General features: G+C 33.7%; 1 protein-coding gene across 1 annotated transcript in view; it reads left to right on the forward strand.

Annotated features, from left to right (window-relative positions):
* The window catches only part of Glut1 (Glucose transporter 1), a 209,758-nt gene that overhangs the window by 70,781 nt on the left and 118,544 nt on the right, over window positions 1-20,433 (forward strand). The window contains 2 exon segments of the mRNA XM_073984030.1: window positions 6,715-6,876; window positions 13,696-13,809. Coding sequence (XP_073840131.1) covers window positions 6,732-6,876; window positions 13,696-13,809 — 259 coding nt within the window. The 5' untranslated portion in view covers window positions 6,715-6,731.

The raw sequence follows: 20,433 nt of genomic DNA on the forward strand, positions 1-20,433 counted from the left end.
CTGTATGAATTTCCTTCTTTATGTAAACATTTAATGATTTCTCGAGTAGCGTGATAACAATGCGTATTTTTACCCATATTTGCAAAGAAAAACTAAAAACTAGCGGTAAATTTAACATTTAATGAATAGAAATTAATTCATTTCAAACTTTTATTTACAGGAAAGAATCACAAAAAAATAATATCAATTTATTTTTACTAAAACGAAAAACTGTCCTTATTATTTTTCACAGCAGAAATCACGGATTTTACGAAAAATATTTGTTTTGTATAAAAACTTAACAGAAAGAAACCAAAATCGTAACGGGATTTCTTATTGCAATACATGTACATTTTCAAAAACAAATTTCCATCTCAAATTCTTCCATTTTACACATTTTAGGAGCGACCAAAAGTTGTGAACGTCACTGTCCTTATTATTTTTCACACCACTGTATTTGTATACATATAAGCCCGGGGCGATTTGTATGGAAGGAAAAAATGTTAACGGGCGCCTGGAGTTTTTGGTTCTTGAGATCGTACTGAGCAACAAAATTCTACTAGACCATATGTCTGAAGTGAAAATCGAGCACCCGGATTTTGACATGAAGTTTTTTATCCAGGTTTTTTTTTGGATATTTTGGCATATAACAGCCAAACCATGGAGATTTTCGATCCAACAAAAAGACAACAATTGTAGCCAAGACAATAATTAAGAACACTCTGGTACATCTCAAAAGCGTTGGAATGCTCCTTCAGGCAGTGGGTGGGAAGTTCCTTTTGGAGATGAAAGCCCTAGGTGGGTGTACTAAGAACCAAAAGGGATATTTTCACCATAGGTCAAGATTCTGAGATATCACGTGATTAATGATTTAAATTTTGGCCCTCTAATTTGTGAGAAAATAGCTTTATATCTCTGTTTAGCGTTATTGTAGCTTCATTTTGAGATTACATGTCTTCAGTAAAATCGAATGGCGAATCTTTTCGTAAAACATTTCATCCTTCTAACTCAATTCCTTTCATGCCCGTTTCCTCCTTTATTTCTTTAACCGCGGCAAAAGTACTACAAGTTGAGATTTTTTATCATCCAAATATTCTACAAAAATGTTGCTCAGAATATTGTAGGTACGGTTCTCATTGACGAATTATCGATATTTCTACGTGTTAATGTCTTTTTTGATGTTTACCCGGTCTTGCTTCTGAAAGCTATGTTTTGTTTTTATGTTCGTTATTGGTCTGTGGTGATTTTCAAATACTTACCATAAATAGCTCTTGTATTGACGAATACGTCGTTAACAAACTTTGTTGGAGGATAGATCCGGTTATCTACATTTTTGAATTGGATATTCTGATATTAAACCGATTTTTGAACCGGTTTTAAGTAACCGATTAACCGTATATCGCTCATTTACTCAAAGTGTGACACATCTCGAAAAATCAAGTTTCGAGAAAAACGCGTTTTAAGTTGGCGATTGAAATTTGACTTCCCAACTTAATAAGGCTATTACACTAAAACAACAATAACTACTTGGACCATATTTTGCAACCAGATAACCAGATATCAGCGCTAAATTTCTGTGCACGATCAAGCACGATTTGAAGTGTTTTAGTGCTTCATAAACTCAAAAAACTTTTGTGTTGAACTATGTGAAACTCGTGACACAAGATAAAATAGAAGTCGTAGAAAAAATAGAAATTGCTAACTCAGAAAACGCATTTTTTGAGTTATGTCACTCTTTGAGTAAATGAGCAATATGCCTATCACTAGAATGCTAATAAAATTGTCAATCACATGACAGCAAGTAGCTGATTACAACTTTGATGGTTCCGATGCTAGAACAAAAAATCGTTTTCTTAAACCGATTTTTGGGGTGAAAAATTCTTTTCCGCGATGAAAGTCGATTAAGATGACATTATAAACCTGGAAGGACAGTAATGCCATAGGTCAAACTACTGAGTTATGGCGAAAATAATTAATTCTTGATGAAACGTCCTACGAAAAGATTCGCCATTCGATTTGACTGAAGACCTGTAATCTCAAAATGAAGCTACAACAACGCTACACAGAGATATAAAGCTATTTTCTCACAAATTAAGGGCCCAAAATTAAATCATTAATCATGTGATATCTCAGAAACTCGACCTATGGTGAAAATTTCCTTTTTGTTTCTAGGTACACTCACCTAGGGCTTTCATCTCCAAAAGGAATTTCCCACCCACTGACTTTGAGTTCCATTTTGTAGCACAGTGTCATTTATCGATATTTTCCGAAAAATTGCCACTTTCTCAAGGCCAAAACAGTTTGAAGGAGCATTCCATACTAGAGATTTCTTAATTATTGTCTTGGATACAATTTTTGTCTTTTTGTTGGATCAAAAGTCTCAATGATTTGGCTGCTATATGCCAAAATATCCAAAAAACCTGGATAAAAAACTTCATGTCAAAATCCGGGGGCTCGATTTTCACTTTAGATATATGGTCGTGTAGACTTGTTTGCTCAGTACAATCCCAAGAATCAGAAACTCGAAACGCCCGTGATGATGTTCAAATCACCCCACCCTAATACATATGCTTTATTTAAGATAAAATAAAAGTTTGAAATATCGCGATTTGTCGAAATTTGTGTATTTAAGATTATATTCACTTTCAATAAAATATAGCTTATTTAAGAAAGATTTTATAACTAATCAACAAATAAAATAAATGCAGAAAAGTTATAACCCTAGTATGCATTGATTCTGTTTTGTAGGTGAAAATGGTTGGGGCGGTTATGATGATAATCCGCAAACTCTGACTAGTCTTTTAATTAACTTTAGCTTATTGAATAGATTTGCTTTAGCTGACTTCTGTGTACAACAAAACTGCCTTTGAAATCACACATCGAGAGATGCATGTAATAAGTTACTTGAGAATTATTTGAAGGAAATACATTCTTAGATTACTATAACTAATTCACAGCCTATAGAGCATGGCTTCCTTGGTCACCCAAGAGCAGGCCAAAATGTGAATGTATTCAAACTATTGGCAACTTATGACAGTATATTAGAGAGTTTGTACACATGAAAAAAACACATATTTTTACCCACGTATTTTTACCCAATAAATTGAAAAAGTGTTAAACGGGCGAAATGGGATGGGCTGATAGAGGACACTCTCACTCTTCTCATTCTGCGTCTATGCTGTTCCCTAAAAGTTCTAGTTCACTGAATTTGGAATTTCACTAAAATATATTACCTGAGGAAAAATAAAATAGCTCAGTTCGTGTAAACGTCACGGTAATTTATTAAAACGGTTCTGAAAGCCATCAGTCCTACCTACCTAATAAAAAACAAGGAACACAATATATGTTATAGTTTCCAAGAAATATATATTTCTTTGTCCAAAAATTTGCAAAAATGTATTTTCCAAAATTGAAAAAAATTGTCGTCTCTAGGAGCACGCCACGGCCACGCCGTTTATATTGATACTTTTCTACCGAGTTAAAGTCACTTCAGAAGCAAAATCTAGCAAAACCATTTAAAGGAGCTCACATGGGGTGATGTAATTATTGGACCCTATTTTGGAAAGAACAACATCTTTCCAAAATATTGACCAATAATTACAATTTTCCGAATTGAGCTTTTGTATCCTCTAACAACACGCAATACCAAATTACAGCAATCTCGGTTCGTAAATTTGGCAACAAAACCCTCGAATACATAAAATTATTCATGGGGGCTAGACTTAAACCTGCATATCTATGGTTAGTTTTTTTCACGTAAGGATTTTATATTCTGCGAAGACAAAATCCCAAATAACAACGAATTTTGCAGAAAAATTTGACATAAATCCTTAGCTCAAATCTGGTGGTACGCTTATTAGCGAGCTATACCAAAATGCGGACCTATACTGTCTGAGTTTTGCAAGGTATGTTTTGTACCTGTAATAAGTTTTTGTGCCCCTAGCGAAGACTAAATAGGGAATTTCAGTCATTTTGGTTTAGTTAATGAGATTAAAATCTGTGGGGCTGTACAAAACGTGACATTTACCGAGAAAATTCTGGAGGACAGTCTCCAACGAAGACTAAATACCAAATTTCAGCCGTTTCGCTTGAATAATGGAGGATAAAGCTTTAAAAATACCGAAAATCGGAGGGTACCGTTCTATGGGCGCTATATGAAGACAAAATTTTTGGTGGAAAATTTTACACCTCCAAAGAAGTCTCAACACCAAATATCAGCAATTTCGGTGCGATATTGATGCCACAACCATCAAATTAAGATATTTCGGTATAATAACTACGCTAAAACCTTCAAGCTACCGAAAATCGTGTGGGGCCGTTCTGTGGTGGCTATATGAAGACGTGGACTTATACCGACTTATTTTAGGTTTGGGGGGCTAAGGCTCCAAGACTAAATACCAAATCTAAGCCATTTGGGTTGGTTATTAAGGGAAAAATTTTAAAAATAACGAAAATCGAGAGATACGTGGACCTATACCAACAAATTTCTGGTGGAAAGTTTTATACCTCCAAAGAAGTCTGAATACCAAATTTCAGCCATTTCGGTGCAATAGTGAGGTCACAACCATCAAACTAGCTAAAAGCGGACGGTACCGATCAATGGGATTATATGAAAACGCGGACCTGTGCCAACAATTCTCATCTGAAATGGTTTATTCCTCCATCAAAGACTAAATATCAAATTTCAGCCATTTCGGTTTAATATTGACGCTAAAATCTTCAAACTGTTGAAAATTGGGTGGGACCGTTCTGTGGTGGCTATATGAAGACGTGGGCTTATTTTTGGTTGAACGTTCTTTACCCCCACCGAAGACTAAGTACCAAATTTCAGTCATTTCTGCGCGATGGTAAGTTTATAACCTTCAAAATACAGAAATCGGGCGGGACCTTTCTATGGGGACTATATGAAAACGTGGACCTATACCGACAAATTTGAGGTTTTTACCCCCAACTTAATACAAAATGCCAGCCGTTTGGGTGCGATACTGAGGTCACCACCTTCAAAATACCGAAAATCGGAAGGTACCGTTCTATGGGGGCTGTATGAAGACCATTTACCGAACCGATTTTCTGGTTGGAAGTTTTTTTACCCCCAACGAAGACTAAATACCAAATTTCAACCATTTGGGATGGATATTGAGGCCACCGTTCTATGAGGATACCGTTCTATGAGGGTACTGTTCTATAAGGGTTATATGAAGACGTGGACCTATACCTACAAATTACTGGTTGAAAGATCTTCACTCCCAGCGAAGACAAAATACCAAATTTCAGCCGTTTAGGTGGGCTATATGAAGACTTGAACTTATACCGACAAATTTCTGATTGAAAGTTCGTTACCCCCAACGAAGTCTAAATACCAAATTTCAGCCAATTCGGTGCGATAGTAAGGTTACAAAATACAAGAAATCGGGAGGTACCGTTCTATGGGTCTATATAAAGAGGTGGCCCTGTACCGACAAATTTCTGGTTCGAAGTTCTTAACCTCAACGTAGACTAAACCAAATTTCAGCTATTTTGGTGCGATAGTTAGGTCACCACCGTCAAGATACCGAAAATCGGGAGGTACAATTTTATAGGGGCTATAGGAAGATGTGGATCGCCAAACACAAGCTCTATGTACCAAAGTAAAAAGATCTTTCTTTAATATTGCGAGGTGTATTTGTATTTCAACAGGCTGACGGACATGGTTACATTGACTTCGTATTTTATACTGGGGATTTCTGAGTGAAATCGGACACTTTTACAGAATGTGGTTTATGATTCCCTTTGTTTTTTGCTGTGGTATCAGCAAAACATTTCAGTATATTTTCAGTTTGTTTTTGACTAACGGTTCTAGAGCTATCGCGATTTGAAGTCGAATTCTGTAAACACTATGTGCAAAGAAAGACACATACTTTCTTTAATGTTGGTAAAAATAGAAAAAATCTGTTTTTTATATTTTTTGCTGATAATATGTTATAAAAAATAGGGGAAAATTGCCCAGTGGCCTTGGATGCAATTTTCGCGATGTAAAATTTAAAATCAATTTTTATCCATGGTTGTTCTCTTCGATTTTCTTGGTTTTTTTGTATTAAACTACGATTAATTAAAAAAATTTTATGTCTTATTTGGCAGTGGAATTCGAATAATTAAAATTTTTTCTTAATTTTTTAAAATTTGTCAATACAATTTTTCCTTTATACCAATGTGAAACATTTGTTATTTTACCAAAAAATAAAAAACACGTTTTTGTCACTTATTTTGTTGTTGCGTTTTAAAACAGAAAAAATTCAGTCGTATACGTATGTTAATACAGTATGGGCCATTATTATATGTGTTCTTTTACTACCTGATGGATTTGAAAATGCAAAATAAACTAGTTTGGAGGCATTAAAAATATAATTTTTACATTGAAGCTCCTCCTAGAAATTCAATCATCACTTTTAACTCTAAGTTAACCAGAACGCTATAAATCTGTTCGGTAAATTCAAACTATAACAAAAGAAGACTTATAATAATGGGGGCATTACTAATACGTTCATATGTACTTTAACGACGTATTACTAATACGCCCTAAAGCTCTGCATTACCACACTGTATTCTAGATAAATAAAAATAAATATTTTTAACAGATTTTTTAATAATCTTTTATTATTATCTTTTCCACTTTTCTCTTTCTTCTTTATCTTCTCATTCTACAATTTACATTTTTGTAATTTCACTCGAAATATTTGAAAAAATCTGAAAATATAGCTGGCCGTAATAATGAAATGGCGCATAGCGTTGATATATCGATGATCTCGCCACCAACATCGTCTTCCATATCCAACGATCAGGATCCATTTGGACAATTGCCACCGCTGTTACCGCCACTGCGTTCAACACAAGTCTTACAACCTTTAACGGTATTTCCAGGTGCGAATTGCTAAAAAATCTACTTCCTGTTATAACTTTTGCCAATGCCAATATAAAAACAAGAAGACATCATTTTCTGATAGATTTTTGAGTTTGATAACATTTTTGTCGTTGCTGTTGTATCTGTTAATGAAGAATGATTTTGTTTTTTGAAAAGAAGGCACATTTTGAATATGTAATTATGTGTGTGTATGTGCGTTTGATCTCGCCATATTTGTGTAGATACATTTTATTGTAGTTTTTTTTTTTTTGCATGTTCCGTTTTTTTTTTTTGGTTTTTCGTTATGTGTAGCACATTTTTAGTTAATGAATCATTATTTTATTTGTATATTTTTTATGAAGGGAGTTTGCAAGTTAATATTTGAAAATGAAAGAATTTATACATCTGAAAGTAGAAATTTAATTAAGAGAATTTGTGAAGTGTTTTTAATATAGATTCGTGATAATTCGTATTGTCCCTTGTCGCTCTCGTGCTCCCTCGTTGTTAATTATCTTTAAAACCTTATAGAAATCATCGGTTCTGTGAAACTGATATTTTTAAACATGATTTTCTCGTTTTTAATTAATTGAATTAATCGAGCTAACATGACCTAAGGAGTTCGTACTGAAAAAGTGAATTCTAGCGAAGTCCCACACAAAAAAACCAATATGCTACGATCGTTTCGCTGGTGGTTAATTCAGCTCATCGGGCATATCTGATGTGAATAGCTAGAAGACAAAGGCGGAGTTTGGAAACCTCTATTAATACAGATATTATTGCAAATTTATAAATATGTAGTTTTTTTGAAGCCTTTTCTATCAAGTCTACCTAGAGTCTTGTCTAGAATCATTTCTCAATACATACACATGTACAATCGAAGGAGGTTTCCTTCATGAATTGTTTTGGATGAATAGTTTTCAAAAACAAGGAAATATTTTGTCGAAGCATGAGAAAACATCAATTTGGCCCTCGTAATATTTTGTCCAAACTTAGTTCGAAGGGCCATATCGGTGCACATCCTTTCGGTATCTCCCGCACAAAATTTCAAAATTGTGTGCACGGTAACTCTCGAACAAGTTCTAGGAGCCCCTATTATGACAGGGACAAGTCCATACTTCCTGAGAAAATGGTCCGAAAGCTGTAAAAAAAACTCTCATTGCCAACATATGTAGCGGCTAGTGCGCACGACAACTTTCGTAGATAAAGTTCGAATGCAGTGTTTATCGGTCCACTCCTTCAGGTTCCTTCACCACAAAAGGTCAAACGTATTTGCTAAAATGGTACGCGTGATATCTCTTAAATGGAGCAATCGAGTTGGTCGAAACTTTGAATCTCGTAATATGTATGTTTTCCAAACTTAGTTTAAGTTCGAAAATGAACCATAATGGTTCACACCTTAGGTAGCTTACTTACAGTCTGTTTATGTATGTTAAAAAATGAATGCGTAAGAAATACTACCACACTCGTTTGTCTTTCTCAAATTTGTTTTTTCATTTTGTTTTGAATCATAACACTGTGTGTAATTTTTTGAGTAATGTTTTTATTAAAAAAAATAAAATGAAAATAAAATAAAGTAGGATAAATTAAAATAAAAATGATAATAAAATAAAAATAAAATCAAATAAAATAAAATAAAATAAAGTAAAATAAAATAAAATAAAATAAAATAAAATAAAATAAAATAAAATAAAATAAAATAAAATAAAATAAAATAAAATAAAATAAAATAAAATAAAATAAAATAAAATAAAATAAAATAAAATAAAATAAAATAAAATAAAATAAAATAAAATAAAATAAAATAAAATAAAATAAAATAAAATAAAATAAAATAAAATAAAATAAAATAAAATAAAATAAAATAAAATAAAATAAAATAAAATAAAATAAAATAAAATAAAATAAAATAAAATAAAATAAAATAAAATAAAATAAAATAAAATAAAATAAAATAAAATAAAATAAAATAAAATAAAATAAAATAAAATAAAATAAAATAAAATAAAATAAAATAAAATAAAATAAAATAAAATAAAATTAAATAAAATAAAAATGAAATAAAAAATTAAATAAAAATAAAATAAAAACAAGTGAGCCAAGGCTATAGTCGGGTCGGGGCCGACTATGTGATACCCTACACCACTACCCCTGTTCATAAGCTTTTGACTTATAAAATTCAAAATATTAAAATTGGGATAGCTTAGCGCCTTTGCTCTGAATGTCTTCATTAACACAGGTCAATTTTTTTGAAACGCATTTAAGTGCATCGACACTACAACCCAAATAAAAAATGGAAAAGTGGGATGTATCCCAAGCATCAATAGACTTCTTTTTGTGTTAGACCCCCATCAACCCCCAAAATTTTGCGAGGATCCGATCAAAATTTCGTAGTGTGATTGCACAAAAATGGAAAAAGGGATGCATTACCGACTATTGCGATGTCTCTGTTGTTTGACCACCAATGACAACCTACTTCACATCGTTGTAAAGGTGATATTTTCTACTTTCCTTGCCAGGTTTTGCTTTCGATATACCTCCTACAGAAGGGAGATATTAACTTTGAAATAAAACGTTGGCCTTTTTTCCAAATATTTTTTTGTCACATTCCGACCCCTGAATAATATCCGACCATTATCAAAAATCAAAAGGTTTTTTCCTCTGTGGGACCCCCATTAACACCCAAAATTTCGTGACGATCCAATTAAAATTGCGACCTGTAGCGTGATTTCCAAAAAAGTGGAAAAATGGGATGTATTACCGACTATTGTGATATCTCCGTTATTTGGAAACCTACGCCAACCTGCTTTTGGAAGGTGCGGAACCAAAGCTGTGATATTCGTCATTATTATTAAATCGCAAAAATGAAAAGTTGTGTTCTATAAGCGGCTTTTGGGATATCTTCGTTGTTTGACCACCTACGACAACCTACGTAATATCGTTGCAAAGGTGATATTTTCTACTTTCATCAGCAGGTTTTAGAAGCAGAAATATTCGCTTTGAAATAAAACGTTGTCTTTTTCTCCAAATAAGTTTTTTGCCCATTCCAACCTCTGAATATTATCCGACCATCACCAAAATCAATAGGCTTCTTTCTCTGTAGGATCCCCATTAGCCCCCAAAATTTCGTGACGATCCGATTAAAATTGCGACCTGTAGCGTGATTACAAAAAAATGAAAAAATTGGATGTATTGCCGACTATTGTGATATCTCCGTTATGTGGCCACCTACGCCAACCTACTTTGCATCACTGTAAAGATGGGATTTTCTACTTTCATAGGCAGACTTTGTTTTTGGAAGATCCTCAACCGAAGCTGTGATATTCGTCATTATTATTAAAATCGCAAAAATAAAAAGTTGGGTTCTATTATCGGCTATTGCGATATATTCGTTGTTTGATCACCTACGAGAACCTACTTTAAATCATTAGAAAGGCGATATGTTCTACTTTCATGGCCTGCTTTTGGTATACATAATATTGAAGCTGAGATATTCCCTTAGGCAAAAAACGTTGTCTTTTTCCCCAAATAACTTTTTTGCCCATTACGACCCCTAAATATTATCCGACTATCACCAAAATCAATAGGCTTCTTCATCTGTGTGACCCCCATTAACCCTCAAAATTTCGTAACGATCCGATCAAAATTGCGACCTGTAGCGTGATTTCAAAAAAAGTGGAAAAATGGGATGTATTGCTGACTTATGCGATATCTCCGTTATTTGGTCACCTACGCCGACCTAGTTTACATCATTGTAAAGATGAGATCTTCTACTTTCATAGCCAGGCTTTGCTTTTGGAAAGTCCCCAACCAAAGCTGTGATATTCGTCATTAAATTAAAATCGCAAAAATGAAAATTTGGGTTTTATTTGCGACTATTGTGATATCTTCGTTGTTTGATCACCTACGAGAACCTACTTTACATCATTAGAAAGGTGATATTTTCTATTTTATTGTCTGGTTTTGCTTTTGGTATACCCCCTATAGAAGCTGAGATATTCGCTTTGGAAAAAAACGTTGTCTTTTTATCCACATAAGTTTTTTGCCCATTCCGACCCCTAACTATTATCCGACCATCACCAAAATCAATAGGCTTCTTCCCCTCCGGGACCCCCATCAACATCCAAAATTTCGTGACGATCCGATCAAAATTGCGATCTGTAGCGTGATTACAAAGTTTAGATGGACAGACGGACGGACGGACTGACGGACGGACACACATAGCCAGATCGACTCAGCTCGTCGAGACATTCATTTTGGTATATATAAGTATGGGTCTACGACCATTATTTCGATGCGTTACAAACTTTTTGGCCAAAACCAACTTATAATACCCTCCCCACAAAGTGGTGTAGGGTATAATAAAGTAAAAATGAAATAAAAATAAAAAATAACAATAAAATGAAAATAAAATAAATTAAAAATTAAAAAAAAATAAAAGTGAAAAAAAAAATAAAGTAAAAATTAAAAAAAAAATTAAATAAAAAAAGTAAAAAACAAATGAAAATAAAATAAAAACAAAGCAAAAATAAAATAAAATAAAAAAAAATCTGAAATAGAGTTTAGTCTAAGTGATCTGTGGGTTGGTTCGGAGGTTTTATGTTCGGAATGGGGTTGATCGCAGGGTGGAAGTTCACAAGGGTGTGGTTCGTAGGTTGAAAGTTCTGGGGGCGATGGTTCTGAGGGTGGAAGTTGGGAGAGGGAAGTTCAGTTCTTGTCATTACCGTGTTTTCAATATTTCCAAACAAAATCTCACTTCGTAACGTTTTAAAAACGTTAGTTATTTTAACATTGTATGTATGTAAGTACATTGGCAAAGTGGACGTTTAACCCGAACATTTTAGGCAAACTTATCAAAATGTGGTCTTCAAAAATAAAATGCAAAGTTTTCTGTGGAACGAAAGAGCACAATTTTTTGCAAAGTCTTAACAAAATACACTTTGCAGTTGCAACTTTTCACTTAGCAGAAGAGGACGTTTGTGGAACAGAAATAAAAAAGAGAGCAAAATTTGTTTGAAAACTTAGCAAACTCAACTTATCACTTATCAAAAATAAGGGTTCAGTGGAACGGACAAATTTGCGATAAGTTGTTTCGTGGAATAGGGCCCTGGTCGTAGATTCATGTTCTACAAAAATAATAAATGAAAAATATTCGCTTTATCAAATTTTACGTTTTTTCGATATAGAAATTGTCACTACATTTCCGCAATACTATCTTGTCTTTTACATTGTTACATTGTTACGATACAGAATTATTTTTAATTTTTTCTTATTAATATTGTAATGTTATTTGTTACTGTTAAACTTATTATGATTTGAATTCCACACTGAATTTTCAAAAAAAAACCCAAAGAAAGTCTTTTTAAAATCCACGTTGTTAAATTTAAATGTTAAATGTCCTCCGATATGTTCCCCAATTTCACCCTCTCCTAATTGGATTCTTCTTTTGTACAGCATTTTTGTAAGACTGTTTAAACCAGAACCCCACATATACACCCAAAAAATATGTAAATTTTATTACATTGATGTTGCAATCAAATGCACCTTACAATATCCAACTGTTCATCATCATTTAAACAAAATCCATTGTAGCGGAGAGAACCATCCAACCCGGTAAAGGAAAGCATCAAGTATTTTGAACAGTCCTTTTAATTTTGTTTTCTGTTTGAATTAGTTTTTTATTATTTTTTAAGTGCAAAAATTTATGTAAACACTTTTGTGAATTGAAATGTTAATGCTTCTATCTTTTCCCTAGAAATAGGCAACAAAATCAAACAATCATCGTCATCATCAGCAAGCCATTCTAAGTAATGATACTAGAAATCAGATTTTGGTTTTTGTGTTTTTATAGCGCAACTGCTTAGTTTTTGTGATTGAAGAATTCTGAGAATATTTTTTTTCCTGCTACAAATGTTTTCCACCACCAGCAAAACAAAAAACAAAACGAATGAAATACAAAACTTTGCATTCCTTCATAATCACATGCATTGGTATTCCTGTAAATTTTGTTACTTGTTACCATTTGTTTTTCTTTCTTTTTACTCATCCTTTGAATTTTCTAACTATCTCTCTGTATGTTGATGTTGATGTTCACTAAAGAAGTACACCAGCAAAAAGAAATAAACAAAAAGATAAAAAATACAAAAAATAATATTATAACTTTTTCAATTCCATCTAACAAAAATGCTTACAAAGTTTTAAATAAAACAAAATCTACAACTACTTCCCTTTTCTTTTTCTTCTGTTTTTTCCATTCCTTGTGAATTCGTTTGTCATTGGATTGAAATGACCAACCAACCGACCAAACAACTCAAACTTCATACTTTAAAACAAAAATGCATAAATTTATGGCTTAAAAAATAAACTAACAAAAAATAATTTTTATACAAAACAAACTAACAAAATTCCGTTCCGTAGAGTGAGTATGAAAAGAGACAAAGAACACCACCACCCACCCTAAACAAAACAATAACAAAAACAAGCGAAAGAAACAAACGTCCACAAAAAACAAGCAAGAGTTATATTGACAACACTTTTAGACTTGTTTTGTGCGTTGCAAAAAATGATAGTTAATCTTATGCGAACATACGTACATATATTCTAATGAAATATACGTTTTAATAATTTCTGTTATATATTAGAATGTCTATTATAACAGAGATTTCTTGTATAATTTCCATTTATTTTTAGTTACGTGTAAATTAAACGTTTTGTTTCTTAATTTTATAATTTCCATTGTTTTGTGTGATTGATTTTGTTTGTGCTTTAAATTTTTTTCTTGTGAAAGTCCACGATTTAAATAATTGTCAAAAAATATGCCTTAAATTTTCTATATAACATAGTGTCCAATTTGAGTGAAGATTCATATGACTATGTGTTTGGTGGTCGACGCAAGACTCCGCCTTCTACAACAGCACTTAAGTTGACCTCGCCTCCAGTTAGATTGAGACCAGAAGGTAAGTTAAATTCAATTGTATATAAATAAAAATCACAACCACACACATCCATATATATATCCAAAATCAAACAATTACACTAACAGACCGGGACAGAATACTTACTTTATTACGAATTGAGATTAGATGGTAACTTCCCAAATATCATCATCTCGACACTACTTCGAGGGCCAAATGAACAAAATTTTAACTTTTGTGGCTAAAATATACAACAGCGGCACCGACGTAGCCAGGGGGGGGGCCCGAAATGATTTTAGTTCCCATAGGATATTAGCTTATGTTACACATTTTTTTAATTTTTGAGTTAAATTTTAAACTGTTTTAAATTGTTCAAGAAATATGTAAAGTAGTTGGAAGTATTGCAGAGAATTATTTAACTACATTGGTATACTTATTGTCCAACATATTTGAAAATATAAAAATAATGAACAAGTTAGGCTTTTTGAGCAATTTTATGCATAGTTCTTGTTAAGTTTTAAGGTGTTGATTAAGCGTTTGATCGGAATTTTAAGCTGACTGTAAGTTTTACTGAGTTCAGAACAATTCGTTTATTTGTATTTATTGAACGTTTGTAACATACTAGGTCCAATACTTTGGCTTATAAACAACATCCAGAAAAAAACATTTTTGCGATATTTTGTTTTTGAAATTTTTATAAGAGCAATTCAACAATAAAATGTAAAACGATTGCTTATTCTTTGTGGTTTTAAGTGTTTGTATATTTACTCTAACACGTTTTTATAATGAACTATTTTGAAATTCATAACAATTACAAATTCTTTATTATGTTTGAAATTTGCAATAAAAAATATGTATATCAACCATTTTTTATAATATAATTTCTGTTCCACCGCAGTGTCGTAAATGTCTATTGGACAAAAGGATTTTTCTGTCGAATTTGTATGTTTTGTTCGACCTTTCGAATGTTTATAAAATCAAGATTATTGAGCCCGGTGCGCTTCGCTACCACGCATAAGGTAAAATATATTTTGAAAAATTTATTTATTGGCCTATTTTCGTCACTCATTGCAAATTTGATTAAAATCGAGTATATAAAGCATGTTTGGTGCATCAAATACATGAAATCGGACGAAAATATATATGGGAGCTATATCCAAATCTGAACCGATTCCAATATAATTTGAAAAATTTATTTCTAGACCCAATTCCGTCACACATTCCAAATTTCATTGAAATTGGACATACATAGAGTGTTTAATACATAAAATAAATGAAATCGGCCGAAAATATATATAGGCGCTTTATACAAATCTGAACCGATTTCAATTGTAGATCATTTTAGTCCGATTTATTTCTAGACCAAATTCCTGCACACATCCAAAATTTGGAGACATTATCTGTTACCATTCTATAGATATTTGCATAAAAAATCTACATTTTTGGAGGTACCTCCGATTCTGATGCTATATCTCCGGATCAACGCGGAATTTCAGAAATTTCTATAGCCTATGTTACCTTCAGGCCATGTAGTGATATACTCTGAAAATTTCAGGAAGATCGGTTTAGCGGTTTTTGAGTCCATAAACTTCAAACAAACAAACGTACAAACTTTTTTCTACTTTATATATATTGATTTATTACATATTATTTCCAATATTTCAAAATTACAACGAATTTCATCTTCAGAGATTTTTCTGACTATTACTCTCTGAATAAAACCAGAAGAGAACGTATTAGAAACCCACAGCAATTGTATTTTGGGAAGTACTTTCAATGGATGCACGTTTCTAGAAATGTTAATTTTTCCTGCTTCGGTAAAGGACCTTGTGACGACAAACGAAATCTAAAACCTGATCGGAAACAGGTTCTTCTTCGTCAAAATGAATTGAAACTTCCATCTATAGACAGATCGAATAGCGGCTACACAGCCAAAATCCTTAAACCCAAAAACCATGTATTAGGAGATTTTCAGAAATTTTTAGCCATTTTCGGACGTATGAACTTGCAAACAAAATATGGATTTGTATCATTGATCACAAGTGTTGCGGAGGAGGTATGGAGAAATCGACCGGACCGACATAGTTAATTTTTGGAGTAGATTTTATTTTGGGAGCCATTCCTTTGAAAATATATTGCGCCCACCAGTCATTTCAGTTCGCCACAGTATAATTTTCACCTTATGACTCTTATGTCAGGAAATATGGACTTGCCCACGAAAAACTTAATTCCGCTCTAAAGTGCACTTAAACAACTATTTTGAAGGTTTGTGAGAGAGGTACCCCATTATGGCCCATTTTCGAGCAAAAACTAAGTTTGGAAACAATATTACTAGATCCAAAGTTTGGACCAAATCTGTTGCTCCGTTCAAGAAACTCGCGCATACCACTTTAGCTAAAATTCTTGAAATTTGGGGAGAAAATTCCAGAAGAAGTAGACCGAAAAGCACCATCATCGAATTTTGTATATATAAGGCTCGCAGAAATATTGCGATAAACAAAGTTTGGACCAACGCAGTATCCTGTTCGAAAGTTGTCGTGCGCACTAGCCACTACTCACAATTGCCTTAGGTGTTCTTTACAGCTTTCGGGCCATTTTCTCTGGAAGTATGGTCTTGCCTCTGAAACTTGCCCCAGAGAGTTTTTTATTTATTTATTAATTTATTTATTTTATATTTTTTCTTATAACTAAATTATTAGCATAAAGGAAGTGAAGCCATGATCATTGAGGTCTTAAGTTTACACAGCTTATCCAGAGAGGTCTAAAACTGCCGGAAGAATAGATCGATATGGCCCATCTTCGAAGTTGATCAAAATATCACGAAGGTCAAATTTTGGACCGAATCGGTTGATCTGTTTGAGAATTATCGTGTAGATAGGGAAAAATTGTGTTTATGGATTTTTGGTAAAATAATGTATAAATGTATAGACCTTGGATTGGGCGACATAATTTCATTTTAAACGAAGTTAAGACTGGATTCCAGAGATTCCCTTGTTCCTGATAAATCTATGAGAAGATCCAGAATTTCTATAAGTGAAGTCCGACGATTGGACGCCAAAATTAGTCTATTGACAGATGCACGATTGGGCGACAGAATTTGCCATTTACATAACCGCGATTAGGTGCTACAATTTCTTGATTGATAGACTAACTATTGCTCAGCATTAGTTCTCGGCCTTCAGAAATTCTTTGCGATATGTAGACATCGAATTTTTGCATATTTTTGAAAATTATAATGTTAAGATATTTGAAAATTAAATGTTATGATATTTCTAAAGTTTTCCATTGTATTCGCTTTCTTTTGGCCTTACCGAAGTGATATCACTGAATTTCATAACATTCAGTTTAGTTGTGAATTATTTGATAAATGATACGCCCAAAAGTATATGGAATTATTAATATATTCATGTTTTGACCATATATTAACTGTGACATATTGTCAAAAAAGTTCTAAAAACAAGATAAAATTGGCCAAGAAGTCTTGCGCCATATGAACTAAAAAATAATATTAAAAATTATTTCATCAGTAGAATTAGTCTAAAATAAGGTTTACATCTTTGCTAAATAAACATTTTCGTTAACATGAACTTTCAAAATTTTGGTCAGGTGGGCCCCCCCCGAAATGAAATCCTGGCTACGTCCCTGAACAGCGGCCGCCCCTATCTATCTGTAGTTGGACAGAAGCATGGACGTACATTGCATACCAATTTTGACAAGATCCGAAAAATTATTAACAGATAGCAGATAAAATAAACAAGTAAAAAAGTATTAGTCGACCTTGCCGGGAGTAGTACAGTGCCGCTCACTTGAATAGAACCCCCTACCAATTTATTTTTCAACCTCCATTTTTTCCCTATTTATAAAAGATATGAAGTATCGAAGTTTTTTTATACCCTCCACCATAGTATGGAGGGTAAATTAAGTTTGTCATTCTGTTTGTAACACATCGAACTAATCATTTGCGACCCTATAAAGTATATATATTCTTGATCAGGATAAAATTCTAAGACGATCTAGCCATGTCCGTCTGTCCGTCTGTCTGTCCGTCTGTCCGTCTGTTGTAATCACTCTAGCGTCCGCAATAATTGAGATAGAGTGCTGAAATTTTGCACCCGAGGGTCTTTTTTCCATAGGCAGGTCAAGTTCGAAGATGGGCTATATCGGTCCACTTTTTGGTATAGCCCCCATATAACGGTACCTCCGGATTTGAGGTATTTTGACGTTCTTCGCCACATTTGCAGACTGAATTGGCTATAATTTGGGATTTAGGGTTCCTAGTGATCAACAAACTTATATCCCAAAGGATATGGGCATAGGTCCATGTTTTGGTATAGTCCCCATATAACAGTACCTCCCGATTTTCGGTATTTTGAGAATTTTAGCCACAATGTTTAACCGAACTATCTGCAATTTGACATTTGAGGTTCTCAGTGGTCATGAAATATCTCCACGAAACATCGTCAACATAGGTCCATGTTTTGGTATAGCCCCCATATAACGGTACCTCCCGATTTTCGGTATTTAGAGAATTTTAGCTACAATTTTTAACCGAAATATCTGCAATTTGACATTTGAGGTTCTAAGTGGTCATGAAATATCTCCACCAAACATCGTCAACATAGGTCCATGTTTTGGTATAGCCCCCATATAACGGTACCTCCCGATTTTCGGTATTTTGAGAATTTTAACCACAATTTGTAACCGAAATATCTGCAATTTGACATTTGAGGTTCTAAGTGGTCATGAAATATCTCCACCAAACATCGTCAACATAGGTCCATGTTTTGGTATAGTCCCCATATAACGGTACCTCCCGATTTTCGGTATTTTGAGAATTTTAGCCACAATTTTTAACCGAACTATCTGCAATTTGACATTTGAGGTTCTCAGTGGTCATGAAATATCTCCACGAAACATCGTCAACATAGGTCCATGTTTTGGTATAGCCCCCATATAACGGTACCTCCCGATTTTCGGTATTTTGAGAATTTTAGCTACAATTTTTAACCGAACTAGCTGTAATTTGCCATTTGAGGTTCTCAGTGGTCATGAAACATCTCCACCAAGCATCGTCAACATAGGTCCATGTTTTGGTATAGCCCCCATATAACGGTACCTCCCGATTTTCGGTATTTTGAGAATTTTAACCACAATTTGTAACCGAAATATCTGCAATTTGACATATGAGGTTCTCAGTGGTCATGAAATATCTCCACCAAACATCGTCAACATAGGTTCATGTTTTGGTATAGCCCCCATATAACGGTACCTCCCGATTTTCGGTATTTTGAGAATTTTAGCCACAATTTTTAACCGAACTATCTGCAATTTGACATTTGAGGTTCTCAGTGGTCATGAAATATCTCCACGAAACATCGTCAACATAGGTCCATGTTTTGGTATAGCCCCCATATAACGGTACCTCCCGATATTCCGTATTTTGAGAATTTTAGCTACAATTTTTAACCGAACTAGCTGTAATTTGCCATTTGAGGTTCTCAGTGGTCATGAAACATCTCCACAAAGCATCGTCAACATAGGTCCATGTTTTGGTATAGCCCCCATATAACGGTACCTCCCGATTTTCGGTATTTTGAGAATTTTAGCCACAATTTTTAACCGAACTATCTGCAATTTGACATTTGAGGTTCTCAGTGGTCATGAAATATCTCCACGAAACATCGTCAACATAGGTCCATGTTTTGGTATAGCCCGCATATAACGGTACCTCCCGATATTCCGTATTTTGAGAATTTTAGCTACAATTTTTAACCGAACTACTGTAATTTGCCATTTGAGGTTCTCAGTGGTCATGAAACATCTCCACCAAGCATCGTCAACATCGGTCCATGTTTTGGTATAGCCCCCATATAACGGTACCTCCCGATTTTCGGTATTTTGAGAATTTTTACCACAATTTGTAACCGAAATATCTGCAATTTGACATTTGAGGTTCTCAGTGGTCATGAAACATCTCCACCAAGCATCGTCAACATAGGTCCATGTTTTGGTATAGCCCCCATATAACGGTACCTCCCGATTTTCGGTATTTTGAGAATTTTAACCACAATTTGTAACCGAAATATCTGCAATTTGACATTTGAGGTTCTCAGTGGTCATGAAATATCTCCACCAAGCATCGTCAACATAGGTCCATGTTTTGGTATAGCCCCCATATAACGGTACCTCCCGATTTTCGGTATTTTGAGAATTTTAACCACAATTTGTAACCGAAATATCTGCAATTTGACATTTGAGGTTCTCAGTGGTCATGAAATATCTCCACCAAACATCGTCAACATAGGTTCATGTTTTGGTATAGCGCCCATATAACGGTATCTCCCGATTTTCGGTATTTTGAGAATTTTAGCTACAATTTTGTCTATTCAAAAATAATCGTCAATATATGTCCATTGTTTTGGTATATCCCCCCATATAACTGTACCGCCCGATTTTCGGGAATTTTCAGTGGTCACGAAATTTTTTCACTAAAATTCGTTTGAGGGTCTACATTGTTTTGATAAAACTACCCTCAATTTGACTCTTGAAGTTCCCTGCAGCTATAAAACTTTTCCGCCAAAAAATTTAAAGATAGGTTGACTCTTTGATATAGCCCCGTAGGTGGTACCTTTCCCCTAGCTGAACACATTTTTTTAGATTAGATCA

This window comes from Musca autumnalis, unplaced genomic scaffold, assembly GCF_047663935.1.
Source record: "Musca autumnalis isolate F117 unplaced genomic scaffold, ASM4766393v1 scaffold_4, whole genome shotgun sequence".
NCBI lineage: Eukaryota > Metazoa > Arthropoda > Insecta > Diptera > Muscidae > Musca > Musca autumnalis.